The sequence below is a fragment of the Oncorhynchus keta genome, chromosome 29 (genome assembly GCF_023373465.1).
Source record: "Oncorhynchus keta strain PuntledgeMale-10-30-2019 chromosome 29, Oket_V2, whole genome shotgun sequence".
NCBI lineage: Eukaryota > Metazoa > Chordata > Actinopteri > Salmoniformes > Salmonidae > Oncorhynchus > Oncorhynchus keta.
The window spans coordinates 24,817,025-24,837,564 of record NC_068449.1 but is presented as its reverse complement, the minus strand read 5'-3'; the positions used below and the strand labels follow the sequence as shown (position 1 = coordinate 24,837,564).

Sequence of the window (20,540 nt, the reverse complement as noted above, 5' to 3'; positions counted from 1 at the left end):
CTTCACCGTCCAAAAGCTCTGTAGCCTTTATGGAACTTGCCCGACCGAAATCTGTGATTTACCCATGTTGAGTGCTTGTCACTAATAGTTACATGACAAAAATATAATTATTTGTATGGCAGTGAAAGTGACCTAAGAGATTGGTGTTTAATGTTTAATAGAGTTCAGATTGTTTCAGACTGTGTGATGTGGGGGAACTCTAATTCTTGAGGGCCACAGAGTCTGCTGGTTTTGGTCCCTTCCTTCAAATCAGTGAATGACTTAGACCTGGCAAACCATCTGTGTGCACTTTCTGAACAAAACATGAATGGATCAATAAAGTGCAAGGGAGGAGAGAGAACCATCAGACAGTGTAGCCTTCAAGCGAGACTGGAGTTGCCCATCCCTGATTTACATAGTATTACAAATACATAACACTGGGTCTTTTTCGCCACCGTGTGGCAATGTTGATTTACTGCATGTTTTTACTGTACAACGTGAGATATGTACTGTACTGGGGGGCTCATGTTGCCTGTCCCATACTTCATCTACATATTGTTTAATCCAATATATGTGGAGTTGTGAGCTCATCAAGATGTGTGCAGGTGTGAGTTCAGTGATACACATTTTTTTTTGTGATATCCACAATCATGCTGACATTCATGTTTGTTTTTTCTTAAAACCATGTCTTCATTGTATCCAGGGAGGGTCATAGGAGGGACTATTCAAATACTTTACTGACAGACAAATTGCGCTTAAAGACACAATACATAACAAGTAATACAGAGAATATCGGAGATTTGTTAATTGCACCTACTAAACTGAAAAAAAACGGTTATAAAGGTTATCCTTTATAAAATAGACAGTCAATAGGCATCGCACACCAGTGACATCACGGTTATATATTAGAACAAAGCATATATTAGAACAAAGCATGTTCTCAAGGATGCATTTCTATGGTCACTGCCTCCATCTAGTGGCCGATTATATTTCTCACCAGCCTTTGTGTTGTTCTGCTCTCTTCCAAAGGATAAATTAATGTATTCTTCTACGAATCAAGGAATCTAAGATGGCATTTTGCAGTTTATATATGCCCTTAATTATGACTTTGATGTCACATATTTAAGTTATATCATCACAATGATTCATGCCTTGTGTGTGGTAGTATTCTTTGTTGGTGTGGAGAGGAAGAGAGGAAAAGCAGACATTGGAGCCCTGCATATATATACTTTAAACAACAGTTTATTGTCACATTTAGTGTAATCAGGGAGACCCCTGATCATAACCTTTGAACCTAAGCGGATGTAATAAGAATATTATATGTATGTTTGATCCAAATAACGTAATTGTTGCAGGAGAATAACATGATTGGACGTCAGACCAGCCTTAGGTTATGGAAGACGTCATGTCTGTTATATGTAAGTGTCCACTTTAATACATATTCTTTGCTTAAAACAAGAAATACACAGAGTGTTCTTCATCTATTAAAATGATGTGCATTGCTCCAAAATTGTATCATACTTAGTTTGTAATGAACAGTCATACATAACCACCTAAAGATTTCAACAGCAACTGCAGAGTAGACTTTGCTGGATACAAACGGACCTCAATCCCCCAGCGTGCTATGTGTATACCCTGTCAATAGAGCCCCCACAATACACCACTTTCATTGGTAAAATGCCTAGTTTTCTGACCTCCGTCTGTTCTTATCACTATTTCCCTTTCACAGATTTATCTCCGCATAATTTCACAGAACTCTCACCAGCGCCTGGCAATACAATATCCACTTATTGCTAGTCATTATTTGAGTCAGGGAAAATGACAGAAGATCCAAGTTCACATTAGGCCCTTTGTGTGAACAGACAATCTTGATGCTATGCACATTGATTGACTTTACTACATAGGTACCAGTCAGATATAGCTCCATATTATCTGCATTGTATCTTGCAACAAATGAGAAATTGTGTGTGAGGCAGGCGGGCCCAGGCAGACACAGGCTATTGATCTGTCTGGAGCAATGTAAAAAGCAGAACCTACAGCATTTCTGACAGGGTGATTAACAACAAGGACTAGTTAATGTGAGTTATTTAAGACAAAGTTCTAGAACACTTGAGACACTGGAGTCAATGTTTTGTAGAATTCACTCAGAAGGAGTTCGTCAAAACATAGATGTAGGCTACTTGACCGCTTCAATGGCATGCAAGCATTGCTATTAATAACCAAATCCTTTAACCTTGTATTCATATTACTAAGCCTCTGGATAGGCTGTAACAAAAAAATAATGAATTATGAAGAATAAGTATGAATGGTATCCCTCCATAGTGAATCAAACTGAGACATAATATACACTGAGTGTACCAAACATCAGGAACACCTTAATATTGAGTTGCCCTCCCCCTTTTGCCTAGATTCACCTGGTCCGTCTATGTCATGGAAAGAGCAAGTGTTCTTAATGTTTTGTATACTCAGTGTATGTGGTCCTTCATGGTTCAGTTGGTAGCGCATGGCGCTTGCACTGCCAGGATTGTGGGTTCGATTCCCAGGGCCACATATACATACAATGTATGCATACATGACTGTAAGTCACTTTGGATAAAAGCATCTGCTCAATGGCTTATATTATATGTGTTAATAGGTGAGAGAAACACTGTCTGTTTGGCTGTAAGGTATTTATTTAAGCAATAAGGCCCGGGGGGGGTATATGGCCAATATACCACAGCTAAGCCTGTTATTTTGTATGTACGACACAATGCGGAGTGCCTACCTACAGTCCTTAGCAGTGGTATATTGGCCATATACCACAAACCCCCGAGGTGCCTTATTGCTGTTATAAACTAGTTACCAAATACACATTTATTTTTACTCTACTAATTGTAATGGTATCTAGTTTATAATAGCAATAAGGCACCTCAGGGTTTGTGGTATATGGCCAATATACCACGGCTAAGGGCTGTATGCAGGCACTTAAGAACAGCACTTATCCGTGGTATATTGGCAATATACCACACCTCCTCGTGCCTTATTTGCTTAAATATAAGGCTATAGCATAGGCTAGTAATAGCCTATACATTTTGAGTAGGCTCGCCTATACAGCCGGTAAGGGATGGCATTCTGCAGAAGCTATAGGAAGACCTACGAAACCAGAGGCGTCATGCCTGATACATAGACCACTTGTGTGGTCTATGTATCAACAAGTGTTATGTTCGAAATAACATTGGGCCTACATTTTTTTACGACATAATATTTTGTGCACAGTAGGCTATCTTTATTTTAACATCCAATGACAATATTAACACATGACTCAACAGTCAGTTGCTTAGCACCTTAATGCTTGACCTCACTCTCATTTACAGCATCAATTAAAGTATCTGGAAAACATATTCAAGTTCATAGTTAAATTATCATTTCATTATAGATTTTTTCAATCGAAATGGACGATGTTTTGTAAGGCCTGGGTGACAAAGAGCTGATATGCTAACAGCCTGACCCAGGAGCAAACATGCAGGCGGCATTTCAGTACGGTGAATGGTTGTGCCCTGTCCAAGGTGCTGAAACTCGCCTCTGGTATTCTATTACGTGTCATCATGATCGCCGTTGACTGCCACTTGCTAAAAGGGTGCGGTGCAACAGGATCAGACAAAAAGCTATAGGATTACAGACTATTTCACACTCCTCCATGAACAACTAAGTTAACATTTTGCTTAATTTAATTTGGTTGATTGTTGCCCCTTGTGTAAACGTGTAAACAAAGAAACGGCGCATTCGTGCAGAACGTATCCCAGTCTCTAGTCTCACTCTCAATTCAGGACAGTTTTTGTGTTGTGTTAGACATAGAACAACAGGTTATGAAGGATATTAAGCAATGTGGGTTTATTGCAGCCTGTTGGATGCATACCAAGAAAATAACAATATTTCTGGAAACCAATTCTAACACAATGGAAACATTTCAACTTTAAATATCATATATAGCCTATAATTCGTTATGATAGTAGGAGTGTAGGTTAGCATGACAGCGGTGTCTGATAAGCAGGTCAGTACTACCCAATATTACCACCAGGGGGCGTCCGTAGCATTCTCAGTGAGAATATTATGAAACGCCTGCCTTCATGACATTTTTAGATGTTAAATATTAATAAACTTGAATACGGGATAAATACACTAGCATCATTCTGCGAACTTAAATTATGAAAGAGAAAATGGTCCAGTGAAGAAAGTATCTGACTTCAAAGAAACACATGCGACACAAACACGAATGTAACCTACTTACAAATAAGCAATTTTCTGGAGTATAAAAGACGTTGAGGATTCCTATTAATAATACAAAATAGGGCTGGGTAATTTGTATGGATATCTGACTGTCTCCAGTGAATGCGCTGTTCTTGCTGAGTGAACGAACAAAAAACGAATGTGGCCCTGGTTGGGATATAGCCAACAATAAAAAAAAACGTACAAATAAAACAAGATGGTGAAGAAGCCAACATTAAATTGTTACATTCAAACACCTTGGCTAAACTGGCTCCACGCGTGCCCATGTTGATTTTGTCTATCTTTACCAGACGCGTTCATTACCCGCAGGTTAAAATACCAAAACCATCAGTGAAACAACTATATTAATTTGGGGACCGGTCGAAACACACATGAAACATTCATTGACATTTAAGAGAAACAAACCAAGCGACATGCGTTTTAAACGACAGTCAATGGCAGAGACGACATCAAGAAAGTGTTCAAATCAAATGAACACATTGTTGGGAGACGCGGCAGATTGGGTCTACTGGGATGGGGCAGTTAGGAGTCCTTCTTGAGAGCTTTGCTAATTAAGATGGAGCAGGACAAGGCTCTTAAATGCCTTTATGTTTCTCCATAATTGAATGACCTCATCGGCTTTAGAGAAAACAGGGAAAACTCCGGCAAAAGGTGAATGGTCCGCTCTATGGCAAGGGGCCTATTCTGTCGTAATATCTGTTTTACGAAAATAATAGACTAGATTTTGGAAATGTCTCTTGGTTACAACTGATAATATGAATAACAATAATAACAACAATAAAAAGGACAGTAATAATAATAATACATATATGCCTATAATTGAATATGGTTTTTACGGGACCATGTTGTCTATAGCAGAGCCTATAATGTGTTAATAAAAAAACAACCTAAAACCAGGGGATTTAAACAGGAAGCAGAGTGGAGTAAAAAAATATTCCAGACCAATCAAAGGAGAAGTTGTAGGTTGGCCTATATTACAGTCTCGTTGTATATTAGGCTACAGCGTGGTCTTACAATCACAATTACTACTTTAAAAAATAGATTATTAAAGACAAGAGTATGTGGTGGATAGCCAGACACTATCATGTAGACCTAACTGCTACAGGAGAAATAGTACACATTGACATAGCCCACTGTTAGTGCTGACACCAGCTCGCATCACATAGTGAAAGCTATCACTGCTGAACTCCTTTGACAGATTCGATCATAATAAAGTCGCAACAGCATAGAGAGATCGGAGTTCAAGAGAAGGAGAACCTTCTTTCATATTATGATGGACACATAGGCTACATTGAAATTGGTGTTGCACCTGCTTTAATTTTTTTAAATGGCTTAAAAAATACACACAAAAATCCAGAAGATATAATGTTACCAATATATTAAAGGGCTAGAGGTCTAAAAGGATGAGAGACAAAGGTCTTTCAAATTAACCCGCTTCGCGGGTATATCCAACGTCGTTTCATATTTTACAAAACGTAGAAGCCTTTTCTTTATTATTCAAAATGTTCGACGTGTTTATTGAAGCACAATTAACGTGCTATGACTGCTGCAAACGTACAAGTCAGAAAACAGTCAATCAATTGGTCATTAAATCCTTTTAATCGCCCAACTCACGAATTCACATTGCAGCAGCTGCCAAACACACACACACTACACAAACGTTCTGATTTCCGTACCCCTGGCAGACTACCCTGACTGCAGTTCATTCTTTGAAGGGGAACCCGTGTTGCTTCCGCTCACAAAACATTGGGAGCGCCCCTTTGTTCACGCGGGGACCCTAGACCTCATCATTAGTGCTGATTACCGCTGACCAGTTTGACAACCTTATTGACTGCTACAAATACCTTTTCATGCATCCCCCTGGTCGCCCTTATTTTCAATAGAAACGGAAATATTCAGCCATTTTGTCCCCATCATTTGAAAGAAACTCAAAGCGCCCCTTTTCGTCCCCTCACATGCTTCCTCTTTATCCCAAAAACGAAACACTGCATTGACTTCTGTGTTGTTCCAGCTGAAAAACGTTCAGAGAAATACAGTTTGTTCCTTTCACTGGTTAGTTTAATTCATTGGAAATTGGATGAAAACCCAGGTGTAGGCCCCAACCCAGAACTCTGGATCCGTTGGAAAAACAGCACTTCTGTGTTTTTCATTTCTTATTTGCGATGCTCATTTGGACTGACATCATATAAGCGCACGGAAAGAGGGACGGACATTTTTTTTTACAGCAGATGAAGGCCTACATATGCATTTACCCTCATATTTACGTTCTAATAGCTAACTCTCGTCTTTACGTTCTAATGAATAGGCATTAATTCATCAGAACCAGGGATGTATGCCAGCGGTAAATGGCCTATCTGGCCATTACGTTTTTTAGCCCGCCATAACTGGTCTGGTACAAACCTTTATGCCTATAGGTCTACTCTTAAAAACGTTGTTTTCACTGAACCCTTAATGAACAAATATAAATAACAGACTATTCAAATACCAGTTTTGCTAACATGATATCATTGTAGCCATGAAATGAAATATAATTTTGAAAAATAGGCCATAGATGTATAGGCTAATCGTGGCAGACATTAGGTTATCAAACATTCATTCCGCGATAATAGGAAATATGGTTTAGAATAGATCCACGATCGAATAGTAGCCTATCGCATCCCATGCAGATGCAATTCTTTGATAAGTTTTAGCCTCAGCTAGAAATCGATGATTCAAATATCTAAATTAAATGTGATAGGTTTAGTCTACAAAATCATAATTTGAAATACACAACAATAGCACAATTGAGATTAAAATGTAGGACAAAAGCCTATGTATTTCCATGCACATCCGTCAGCCAGATCGCATTTCATATTATGGTGTTGTGTAGGACAATTTGTTTTTGCTCCGGGAGACTGTCTCGTTTTGTGAGCCGGCCTTTCTCTGACCTCTGGCTGTCATGCCGTATTACATGACGCAAAGCATGTTGTTGGTCAATTAGGCTATATGTCGAGAACGTGTCACGGCACAAAGTGTGGCATTATAAACTTACAAAAAAAAAATCTCACTCAGAGTCCACATTTGATGATCTGTAGCTTATGTGGTAGTTAAGTACGTACACCCTCACAATGTGATGCAGAAACGTTGATTTATCCAATATATTTCTGGGAGCTTATTGTGCGACTGCTTATTTGTATAGCCTACTACAGTTCACTCTCCGTTAGTCAGCACCTCTACTAACTTAACATGCCTGAAATAACCAGATATATAACCGAGACCACTTCATCAGGGCAACGCAGAGGCACAAAATTATACATACAGAACGCTGCATCACACTATAGGCCTATCATAGGACGATACTTTAAATATTCTGTCACAGATATCATATTGTAAATATCGTCCCAAATCCCAAAACTATAATCTAATTTATTGTGGCAAATTACTAGATTGCCTAGTAATATCAAGTAATAATCGAGTGATACAATAACTGCAAACACCATTCTCAATCGTTGTAATCTGAGAATAAAAAAACTGATGTTTTGTTCTTTTGATAAACAATTATTTTATTAAGTTATCTTTACTTCTTTAAAAAAAAAAACGTTTTTACTGAAACACATGTTTACTAAAGCGCACATGCTCAACGGGTTCACCTGTGCACAAGGTAAATATTAAAAACACCAAGCAAAATAATATCACATTCTAACAGAGCCAGTCATTTAAATAGGTAAATAAACATTATTTATAAAACTTTAAAAGTAAAGTAAAAATATTACAGCGTCTTTTCAACATGAAATACCCACAGAAAATAGCAGGTTAGGCGCTCAAATGTATTTTTTTTCTTCATTTTTAGTTGTATCTTGAGGCATTGGTTTATTAGTCCTCCCTAAAAAGGGATTGTGAATATGAATATGATTTTTCTTTACATTTTCTGTCCGCTTGTATTAGCTTCAGCCACCCATAGCGGAAAAACGACAACAAAAAAGAAAGTATAGCTTTAAGACAGGTCATTCCGTCAGATCCCTCATGTTTTGGCAGCCATCAAAGAAGACCAGTTTCTTTAAATTCAAACGCAGGCACTGACTGTTTTTTTGTTAGATTGTCTTTTAGGATTTCCTTTATTTATCTCCTGTGAATTTATCCTCTCCCTCCTCTGGACTGCCTCGTGCGCCATTAGATGTCACATTCGCTGTCGCTGGAAGTGATCGAGATAGCCGAGGTGGCGGCTTTGCTTGACAAACTAGCCTCGGGACTAGAGGCGGGACCGAGTCGATCGACGGTTCCATCATCATCTGCCAAAGACCGAACCGAGCCTTGGGACATCCCTTGCTGTTGTAGCCTGGGTAAAAGACAGACATGGGGGGAATACTAGAATTAGAAAGCACAATACAATACGAATAGGTTCTATTAAAGTAAATCCTCAATTGAAACATAATTTTTGCTGTAATTAAGTCTAGCATCAGATACACACGTGCCAGACCAGGAGCAAAACAAATGCATTTAAAAAATATTATATAGCCTACAAGTAAATGCACAAACACAATCAAGACACATCAATCCCAAACCCACACAGTGAGCACAATTTGAAATTGATTGTCAGACTAGCCTGAATATTTTCTTATAGGAAATCATTTAGATTCGTTCAATACACGTGCTGCCTTCATGATTTGCTGTTCAGCACAAGTGTCATCAGACATGATTGAACAAATAACCTAATACCGTAGGGCTCTTGTGTTTCTGTCTTTCATTAAATTAAGCAACATCCATGATACAAAAATGTTTCAGACAATTTCATGTTTGTTGTTAAATTATGTTCAAAGATGTAACACGGACAATACAATCTAAATGGATTGTGGAAAACGAAGGATAATCTGAACGGAATTATTGAGACACTTGACTCGGGGAGTAGCTAGGCCTATGCTTCAAGTTTAGTTTTAGCAAGACTACATAGGCTAATGGTCAATTTGGGGAAACACTGCATTAAGACATGCGTTCGTTTTGCAATGAAAATGACAAGGGCTATAGTCACACAATGGAGTTTGTCATACAGTTTGCTTCATTTCAATAGGCTACAGCGTTTATGGTGTCATTTCCGTTGAGAATATTTATGAACAAATGTAATTTAAATATACTATTTATATATTATAGCCAACTATATTTCAATGTTTACTCAAAATAACATAATTCAAACAATTCGATGGAACAATATTTGCACAAATAATTGCTTTTATTGAAAAAAAATGCAAATACTTAGGCTGACTGAGATGGTCGCAACGCAAGGTCCATTTCGTTAAGAATGTAACAATAAACGTTGTAGCCACCTCACACCATCTTTGATAAAAATACAAAAAGGTACAGACTGCAGCATGTAGCCTACCTATTTTTCGCAGCCGCCGCTCTATCCCTTTGTCTACGATTTTTGAACCAGTTTCCCACTTGTGTGGGAGTAAGTCCAGTAGCTTGCGCGAGCTCCCTCTTTTTGCTCGGGTTAGGGTAAGGATCCTGCAAGTACCATTCTCGTAACAAATGTCGGGTTCTCTCCTTGAAGCAGTGGGTCTTTTGCTCTCCGTCCCATATCGTTCTGGGTAGAGGGAACTTCTTCCGCACCCTGTATTTGTCCACTGGCCCTAGCGGGCGGCCCCGCAGCTTCTCTGCCTCCTGGTAGTGCGCCTCGAGCCACAGGGCCTGTAGTTTAGTGTGAGACTCTTTGGTGAACTTGTGGTTCTCCAGAATGTGGTAGAGTTCTCGGAAATTCCCGGTGTGGTAGGCCACGATGGCCCGCGCCCTAAGCACCGACTCATTCTTGTTGAGGACCTCGCAGGCTGCTGGGGCGACGGGCAGAGACCAGAGGAAGCGACCGAGGCGCTCAATGTCCCCGCTCTCTTCCAGAGTCTCGCAAACCCCCGCAACCTGCTGGGGGCTAAAATTCAAGATAGGCAGCTGAAACATGGAGGCTTTTCGTTTCACCTCCGTCTCTCTCTGACTCACACGCTCCCCTCTCGCGCCTACCCTTCTCTCCCTCTCGCTCTCTGATCGTCGGATCCACACAAAAAGGCAATCCCAAAGTTAACAGATCAACCGTTAAAAACACGGAGGAACTATGCCCTCGGCTGGTGAACTTGGTATGTAGAAATTACAAGAGTATAAAAACTAGACCCGAGATGTATTTTGAAGGGGGGAATACAGTCAGCCCCTCTGCTGATTTTCTATTGGACTTGGCAGATTGGTTGCCATGGATGCCCGTCAATCACTGTCAAGTTTACCAATCACGCGGAAAGGAGCGCTAAGAGAATGCAGCACCTCCCAGTGCTCGACAGCGGCTTTTTAGAATGTAAACATTTTGACCTTTGCTTTTTGTCTTCAAACCTTTAATTGCCTTCCATGTTTTCCTACATCCCCTCCTTTGTAAATCATGGATGTGTAGAAGAAAAGCGACGAGTCAATTAAAACGCAATACGTTCACACGTTTAGCCTACTTCTTTAATTGAAAATGGAAAATAAGACCCCGCAGCAGGCACGACAGACATTGGCTGATTATCATACCGTTTTAAAAATAGTTCAAAAAAAGAATAAAAACAGACAACGAATGTTCTGCGATTACAATAGCATGATATTGAATATAGCCTAACGCACGCAGAAAATCCCGTTCATCCACGCTCTAGAATTGTTGGGACTCATTTGATCACAAAAAAATACGGCACTACGCTATACGTTGAATGAATCTAGGATTGTATGCTGGAACAATTGAAGTCATTCGCATCAAATTCGGTTATTTTGATGATGTAGGCTACATCGACATATTATAGGCGCATCTTTATTGGATCAGACATATTTGACAGATGTATCTTTATTTGATCTGCCATGACATATTGTATTGCATCTGCTTCTTCTCAGATTAAATCACTGCTTCTATTTCTAATTCACACTGCACACTTGCCTACAGCCTAATCCATCAAAGAGACGTTTTTTGCTAAACACTGCAGAAAAAAACGGAACGTTTGTGTATAAAACTATCGTGGCACTGCTGGGCTACTCGGGTTTAGTATCAGATACACTCCGTTTTGTGCACGGGCTGATTTAGTAAATAAGAAGGCGGATAGATAGCGCAGATGGTTTGAAGTGTCGGGTCACATTATTTCATGGCTGGCTACAGTGGTAAAGTTCATTCTAACGGAAAAGCCTGATATTATTTTCAGACTCTCTCTCTCACACACACACACGCACACGCACACACACACACACACACACACACACACACACACACACACACACACACACACACACACACACACACACACACACACACACACACACACACAGATCAACTGAATCCCTTAGGGCTCTTTTTGCATGAATTATGGGAGGCTCATGGCGCGGGGTTATGAAACTGCCTGCCTTCTGCGCAAGAAGCTGTTCATCTCATGCAACGTGCGCTTGGCTATTCGGCGACACAGTTTCTCCAAATCATCACAGAAATAGCTCCAAAATGTGTTATTTTTTTCTGAACCTTTGTCTACTGCCTTCATAAAGTGTAAATAACAGGCCTACTTTATCAACATAAATTATATTTTATTAAAATCTTTGATATGATCATAATAGCTTAATAACAATCAAACACAGAAAAGGGTTATTTGCACATTTGTCAACAAGCTGATAAAAGTAGGTTGTAAGTCTATACGGTCACTGTAATGTTGCAGAGTAACAGGATGGACACAGTCTATATGAGAACAGTATACGGATTAACACGATTCAAGTTCTTAATAGTGGGGTCTAATCATAAAACCATAGCATATTATTATAGGTTTAGCACCGGTCGGAGAACAAGCGTAAAGAAAGGATAAGGACTCCAGACCGGACACAGACAAAATGGGAAAGTAATTGTGAAGATGAGTGACAAGGTGTAGCTTTGAAATATTTAGATGCCTTTGAATATTTCATGCTGTAATCCTAACCTAAATTTACAAGGACACTTTCTTTTTCTATGAAGAGCGCATCAATAAAATATGGTAAAATGTTCGATATCATAAATGGAGGTCTGTCAATAAACAATTTGGCTATGCACGACAGTAGAACAGCGCAAACATAACAGAAGCCTTAAGTCTATGTCCAAGCTTACAGTAAGACTACATGGCGGAGTACAGTTTGATTTCATATGGAAACATAGTAATTAAACATGAGCTTGTGACTCTTTTACTCAGCCTAGCCCTAGACCTATGATAACACTGCATTCACGTTTTTAGAAATTAAAATCGGACATTTCTTGGAGGGGCAAATAGACACACATAGGCTAAGCTAAAACCAAAATACTTTCACTAATTGAAAAATATATATAATTACTACGTATATGGTTGTGTTTAAGTCTATGGTTTTATGTAGCCTATAGCTATTCATACTACTACATGCATAATGTACGCATTTGTCATTTTCAAATAGGCCTTTAATTGGTTAACAGGGGCAAAATATGAAATCATTAATATTTTGTCGATGATTAACACAACAATAAACAATTAGGCTACATTGCCAATCCATGTATGGAGTACTTACTTATTCATTGTAGAATATACAGTTTTAAAAGGTAGGCAGGCCTACAGTGAGCATATTACAAGTGCATATACAACTGTGCCAAAAGACAGTATCCTTACACCGATATCCCCGGACTGACATTCACCAACTCAACCACACAAAACACAGACAGTGGATCTCATACAAAGACGTCTGTTCTGCCTATTGCTTTGTTCGTCATAGACCGCACAGCCCCATCCACAACCAAACTCTGCACTGATTGTGGGCATGATTGTCCAAACAAGTTCTGTTATTTAAGATGGCACATTTTCATTGTGAGATGGGACACCTTCCATTCTATTTGTCGAGTAATTAAAATGTTCTGCTAAACACGCACACACACACACACACACACACACACACACACACACACACACACACACACACACACACACACACACACACACACACACACACACACACACACACACACACACACACACACACACACACACACACACACACACACACACACACACACAGATAGAGAGAACAATTCTATACCCTATGATGATATTATAGTTTATAATACTAATAGACCTACTGGTATATATTAGAAGTTAAGAGCAGCATAACGGTTTGGTGTTTGTTTTTTACTTAATATATTTTGAAATAACTGCATGATTTAATACATCCACTTGAGAGGCCTTCAGTCAAACAGATTTAGAGTAATCTCATCTCTCATGATCAGTATTGTTTGTTGACCACCTCTATTTTAAGATGGATTATTGCACTATTGTAGGTCATAAAATTCCTAATCCATATTTCTGTGGCTTGCCTTCCCTCATGGTTTAGCAAATTATTTAATTAATTACTTAATCACATCACCCAACCACCTTATAGGGAGATATCCATCTATCTCTATCGCTCTGTTCAAAGGGGCTTACTTGCATCACTAGGATAAGCTACACAATACAACAAATGTCACAAGCACTCAATTACATTCACATTTAACATAATGAAGGCAAAAACATTATGGTAATGTTTGTACTCGAGAGCTGTTGGTAACATGTCCATTCTATCAGATACACAGACACTATGCTAGATAACATTCTCAAATGACACTGTATCAGATGTGTAAAGCCTGGATTACAATATTTATCTGTGTAACAATGTATTGCTTTTCTCATTAACTTTGCCATGATCAGTTGAGATTAATTCATTTGTTTTCAATCAAGATTCATTCTTAATTTTTTTTTGACTGGACAGCATCACAGACTATGGCGCTATTTGGAAAGGTGGAGAGGGAGTCTTCCATTCCATTGGCTGGCTTGATTTACTAGTACTGTACCTGTCCATTGTGCTCATTCTCAACAACAAATGGAGAGCAGAGTAGAGACACGAAGAGAAAAATAGTCAGCCACGAAAGCCATGATAGATAAGGCTTTCAACAATAACTATCCACTAGATATATCTTTATACTAGAATAAATGACAGAACAGAAGATTGAGACTCCAGAGAGGGGGGGGGGGCTAATGCTGTTCATTTTTCTCTCAATTTGCCATAAGAGACAAGTACATTTTCTTTGAGTCATCAGCATGGAGTTAGCTGGGTCGTAGCGTGCCCAGGGCAGAGGAGAGGGAACAGGAAAGGAGATGGGAACACACAGTAGCATGTGAACGGGTTGGAAGTGACCCAGATTCCCTTGGATCAGTCGAGCAGACGAGACGGTACAAGAGCCCTGTCACCAACACCCATCCTGCCACTGTCCCATTCTGACCACCTTTGTCATTCCCTTCCACTACTAACTATACACCACACTATTAGTACCTCCTCAGACTCACATGCAAAATAAAAACACTTACTTACGAGCACACACGCACACTGTATAGTAACATTTACTCACACTAACCTAAACACACACACACTTGAACATTTGAATAATAACGTTGACTTCCACATTTAGTTGTGTTACAGCCTGAATTTTAAATGGATTAAATAGAGATTTGTTGATACTGGCCTACAAACAATACCCCATAATGTCAAAGTGGAATATTTGTTTTCACGAAATGTTTAATAATTAATTACAAATTAAAAGCTGAAATGTGTTGAGTCAATCAGTATTCAACCCCTTAGTTATGGCAAGCCTAAGTTCAGCAGTAAAAATGTACTTAAGAAGTCACATAATAAGTTGCATGTATTCAGTCTGTATGCAATAATAGTGTTTAACATGATTTTTGAATGACTACTTCATCTCTGTACCCCACACATACAAGTATCTTTTGAGCAGGGAATTTCAAACACCGATTCAACCACAACGACCAGCGAGGTTTTCCAATGCCTTGTAAAGAAGGGCATTTATTGGTAGATGGGTAAAAACACAAAAAGCAGACATTGAGTATCCCTTTGAGCATAGTGAAGTTATTCATTATTCTTTGGATGGTGTATCAATACACCCAGTCACTACAAAGATACAGGAGTCCTTCCTAACTCAGTTGCCGGAGAGGAAGGAAAACGCAATGGGATTTCACCATGAGGCAAATGGTGACATTAAAACAGTTACAAAGTTTAATGGCTGTGATGGGAGAAAACTTAGGATGGATCAACAACATTGCAGATACTCCACAATACTAACCTAATTGACAGAGTAAAAATAAGGAAACCTGTACAGAATAAAAATATTCCAAAACATGCACCCGGTTTGCAACAAGGTATTCAAGTAATACAGTAAACAATGTGGCAAAGAAATGTACTTTTTGTTCTGAATACAAAATGTTATGTTTTGGGTAAATCTAATAAAACAATTACTGAGTACCGTATTTTCAAGCACATTTTCAAGCGGTGGCTGCATCATGTTATGGGTATGCTTGTAGACGTTAAGGACTGGGGAGGTTTTCAGGTCAAAAATAAAAGGGAATAGAGCTAATAACAGGCACAATCCTGGAGGAAAACCTGGTTCCACTGGGAGATGAATTCCTAAAACACAAGGCCAAATCTACACTGAAGTTGCTTAAGACAGTGAAGAAGACAGAAGACAGTGAATGTTCCTGAGTGGCCGAGTTACAGTTTTGACTTAAATCTACTTGAAAATCTATGGTAAGACATGAACATGGTTGTCTGGAAATGATCAACAACCAATTTGACAAAGCTTGAAGAATTTTGAAATAAATAAATGGGAAAATGTTGCACAAGCCAGGTGTGGAAAGCGCTTAGAGATTTACCCAGAAACACTCACAGCTGTAATCACTGCCAAAGGTGCTTCCACAAGGTATTGACTCAGGGGAGTGAATACTTATGTAAATGAGATATTTCTGCATTTCATTTTCAAAAGGAATTCTAACATTTAAAAAAAAAATGTTTTTACTTGGTCATTATGGGATATTGTGTGTATAAAACATTGTTAAATCCATTTTGAATTCAGGCTGTAACACAACAAAATGTGGAATAAGTAAAGGAGTATAAATACTTTCTGAAGGCACTGTATAACCCTGATGCGACCACGCCATGCTACCTTTCGACCGGTCTCTAAAGATCGGAACCCGATAAGCCCTGTATTCTAAAGCAGCCTAACAATATTGCCCTGGCAGGCATGTAGGAGAGCACATACCCATGCTGTGTTTTCCTGGAGCTGCCTAGGGCATGGAGTTAGTCACCCTGGCTTGCCAAACACTGAGGAAGCCATCAAATACTACTGTCTAATTATTGCTCACAGAATGATTTGTCTCAGTAGTATTGTGTTCAGTTCATTCTGCATGACCGACTGTTTCCCTCTAGTCTCATACTACTCAGCTGCCACAGGATTAACTTTCAAATTAAGATATCATGAAAAACAACACTGGCCATAACCCTCTAATGCCCTGGATGTATTTAACTCCGCGACAGAGGACTTTAAAATAAGCCATTCCATCCATACATTGTCTCATCACTAGACAGACAGAAGGGTTAAGCCAAAGCTGGAGACCTTGCAGAGCCGTGTTTTCAGTCCCATTTGCCCTCGGGGTAGCACTAGCTCTCCACGCTGCATTTAATCTGTGGATTTGCGGTAACAGAGAAGACTTCTTATCCAGTGACCCATTGGCCTGCAGTGTGCATAATCCACCGACTCTCAGTCAGAGAGCCCTGCTGACAAGGATAGAGGAGGGCCAAGGCTAGTGCAGCCACCCGCCAGTGTGGGGACGTACCCACATGGCCTGCTGCATGACACAGATACTGCACACAACACTGTCTCAACAGACACACAGTACACAGCATATAGGCATCACAATACAGGTGTAATCAGCACATGATAAAACAGAACAAATGTTACCTTTATGACGTTTTACAATAGTCTTTTACAATACTATATGTGTATGTTGCGTTAAATTGGGATTAGTCTAGATTATGTTACTGGTGAGAGAGAACCATTACATACAGTATACTACAGGTGTTGTAACATGCTAAGGCATGTGGATTTTATTAATTTACTATGGTGTAATTACATGTATTTATAGACTCAGGGAATGAGTGCAAAAGTCCGTGTAATTTTATATCAGGCAAAGCAGATTTACTGACAGATGTGTCATTGCATGAACATCCACCTTGTACTTCATATGCTGTTCCACAGTCTGTGCTCCGACATCATATGCTTTTCCACAATCTGTGCTCTGAAATATAATCTTAATACAAGTTAATGGAATACAGATGCTGTGAGACTGAGGGGAGAGGGGTCTTATCAAACGCTCAATAGAATCTCCCTCTCAGGACAAATAGTACATGAGAAAACTAGATTTGGCTTAATGCAAACAAACATGCCCGAGCAGACCAACAGAAAGCAATTAGGAATTTCATGGAATCTACCTGGTGTTGTTTTTTAACCACATTGACAGCACATGGTAGAGCCATGCAGTAACTGTGTCCAATCCATGTTTGTGCCCAGTCCTTTTCCTAAAGTTTCTAAAGAGGTTAAAAGGATAGATGATCTGGACTGTCCCCTACAATTATTTTGCGGGGTCAACCGAAAGTCATTTGTTCTTTCAACAATGGATTGGTCGACATTTTAAACGTGTATTTTTTTCATATAGAGACAAGCCCTGTTTGAATAAAAATAAACTATATAAGCATTGAGCTTGTCTGATGCTTTAAGCGCACGGTTTGATGAAATAGAGGGAGCCAGAGATCAAGATAACCAGAATTTTAAAAAACTGTCCTGAAAAAAAGACCCGACCATACTCCTCCTCCCGCTGGCTTTCGCAGATTCTGCCGTTTCTCTCCAGAAGTTGCCAGTAATAGGCTACAGGAGGATTCGGCAGCCGCTCTCACGTGGAATGCCAATGTATCTTACAATTTCTACCAATCTGCGTGCCAGTTATGGTTTTCATATGCACATTTTCGTGTAACCATTTATTTTAATTTATAATAACGTCTTCATATCTTAAAATCATTATCATGCCGTTAATCAAAAATCCTATCCAAATGAAAATGATATAAACCTAAAAACTAACTTATATTGCCATTGCCAACTAGCCTATGTAAAAATAGTATGTAAAGCCAAAATATAAAAACATTGCGGCCTGCAGGTAGAAAATATCCGGATGAAAATAAATATCCTATCATTCACATTGGCTACGCATGGCCTGTCTGCATAACTTGAAACAATTAACTTAACTTGAGTCTTAACTAGAATCCGGGCCAAAGCTTTCAACATTATATAAAATATTCTAGGCCCTCAGTTTCTTGCGGCACTGAACTCGGGACAGACACAGCTGTAGGCTGTTTGCACAAGGGATAAGAAGTAATCAGGTAGGTCTATTTTATGACGTTTCCACTGGATCAGAGCATGGCATTTCCCCCTTTGAGCTGAGTGGTTATCGAAAGGGAAAGAGCTGGAAATATTTTTCAAATAGTCTACATCGAGGAACTATTGTAATTCTCAATGGATGTGAAAACAGACTTTGCTTGCAGTTTGAGGTGAAGAAAACATTACTTTGAGAAGCTCCACAGGTCATCAGTGGTGGTGTGTTAAGCCAATCAGAAATACTATACTATATTTATATGCCTACATTTGCTCGCAGGCCAGGTAGCCTATAGGCCTATTTCTATGCATAATCAGGTGCGCATCATTACTCAACATTGAAAGTAGTGCTCCAAACAAAAGACAATGACTAAATTGACAAAACTCATAAATGGAATGAAATATACCAAAACTGTGTAGCATAGTTTGTGCGCTCTGCAAGAGACGTGTCCACTCCGACAATGAGAACGGTAAACGACTGGAATAATAATATATTGAATGCATTAACAGAAATGACTATAGCCAAACAAATATTGTAGATTAGAAATTAATTAAAAGGTAAATGTACTATGGGTTATATGTAATTGGGAATTGATAGACACTAACAATCAAACAAATTAAGTTATGAAACAATGACTGTGCACAAATTGGCGGGAGAGAGCGCATTCTGGAGAGATACATGCATTGTGCAGCTTAGCCACACTCCCCTCTTTTTTTAAACCATTATTTTACCAGGTAAATTGACTGAGAACACATTCCCATTTACAGCAATGACCTGGGGAATAGTTACAGGGGAGAGGAGGGGGATGAATGAGCCAACTGAAAGCTGGGGATGATTAGGTGGCCATGATTGTATGGGGGCCAAATTGGTAATTTTGCCAGGACACCAGGGTTAACATCGCTACTCTTACAATAAGTGCCATGGGATCTTTTTATTTATTATTATAATTTTTTTATTTTACCTTTATTTTACTAGGCAAGTCAGTTAAGAACAAATTCTTATTTTCAATGACGGCCTAGGAACAGTGGGTTAACTGCCTGTTCAGGGGCAGAACGACAGATTTTGTACCTTGTCAGCTCGGGGATTTGAACTTGCAACCTTTCGGTTACTAGTCCAATGCTCTAACCACTAGGCTACCCTGCCGCCCCACCCACATCTTTAGTGACCGCATAAAGTCCGGACACCCGTTTAACATCCCATGCGAAAGATAGCACCTACACAGGGCAATGTCCCCAATCACTGCCCTGGAGTTCCTCCTACTGGCCCTCCAACACCACTTACAGCAGCATCTGGTCTCCCATCCAGGGGACGACCAGGACCAACCCTGCTTAGAGTGAGAGGCAGCCAGCAGCGAGATGCAGGGTGGTATGCTGCTGGCTTCTTCTTGGACTATGCCATCCCGGCAGCCTCCGCTGAGATGGGAATAAGACAGGTGTCTCGTGTACCATACGTTTTTTTATATACAGTACCAGTCAAAAGTTTGGATACACCTACTCATTCAAGGGTTTTTCTGTATTTTTACTATTTTCTACAATAATAGAATAATAGTGAAGACATCAAAACTATTAAATAACACATATGGAATCATTGTATTTTATATTTGAGATTATTCAAAGTAGCCACCCTTGCATTCATGACAGCTTTGCACACTCTTGGCATTCTCTCAACCAGCTTCACCTGGAATGCTTTTCCAACAGTCTTGAAGGAGTTCCCACATATGCTGAGCACTTGTTGAAAGCTTTTCCTTCACTCTGCGGTCCAACTCATCCCAAACCATCTCAATTGGGTTGAGGTTGGGTGATTGTGGAGGCCAGGTTATTTGATGCAGCACCATCACTTTCCTTCTTGATCAAATAGCGCTTACATAGCCTGGAGGTGTGTTGGGTCATTGTCCTGTTGAAAAATAAATGATAGTCCCACTAAGCGCAAACCAGATGGGACGGCGTATTGCGGCAGAATGCTGTGGTAGCCATGCCGGTTAAGTGTGCCTTGAATTCTAAATAAATCACTGACAGTGTCACCAGCAAAGCACTCCCACACCATCAC

General features: G+C 39.5%; 1 protein-coding gene across 1 annotated transcript; it reads right to left on the bottom strand.

Moving 5' to 3' along the window:
• Positions 1 to 5,147: 5,147 nt before the first annotated feature.
• On the bottom strand, positions 5,148 to 10,391 carry LOC118362573 (homeobox protein SIX6). Its single transcript, XM_035743005.2, has 2 exons — positions 9,599 to 10,391; positions 5,148 to 8,560 (listed from the first exon to the last, which is right to left on the bottom strand). Exons 1-2 carry the CDS (start codon positions 10,168 to 10,170, stop codon positions 8,395 to 8,397), a joined length of 738 nt encoding a protein of 245 aa, XP_035598898.1. The 5' UTR covers positions 10,171 to 10,391; the 3' UTR covers positions 5,148 to 8,394.
• Between the last annotated feature and the right edge of the window lie 10,149 nt (positions 10,392 to 20,540).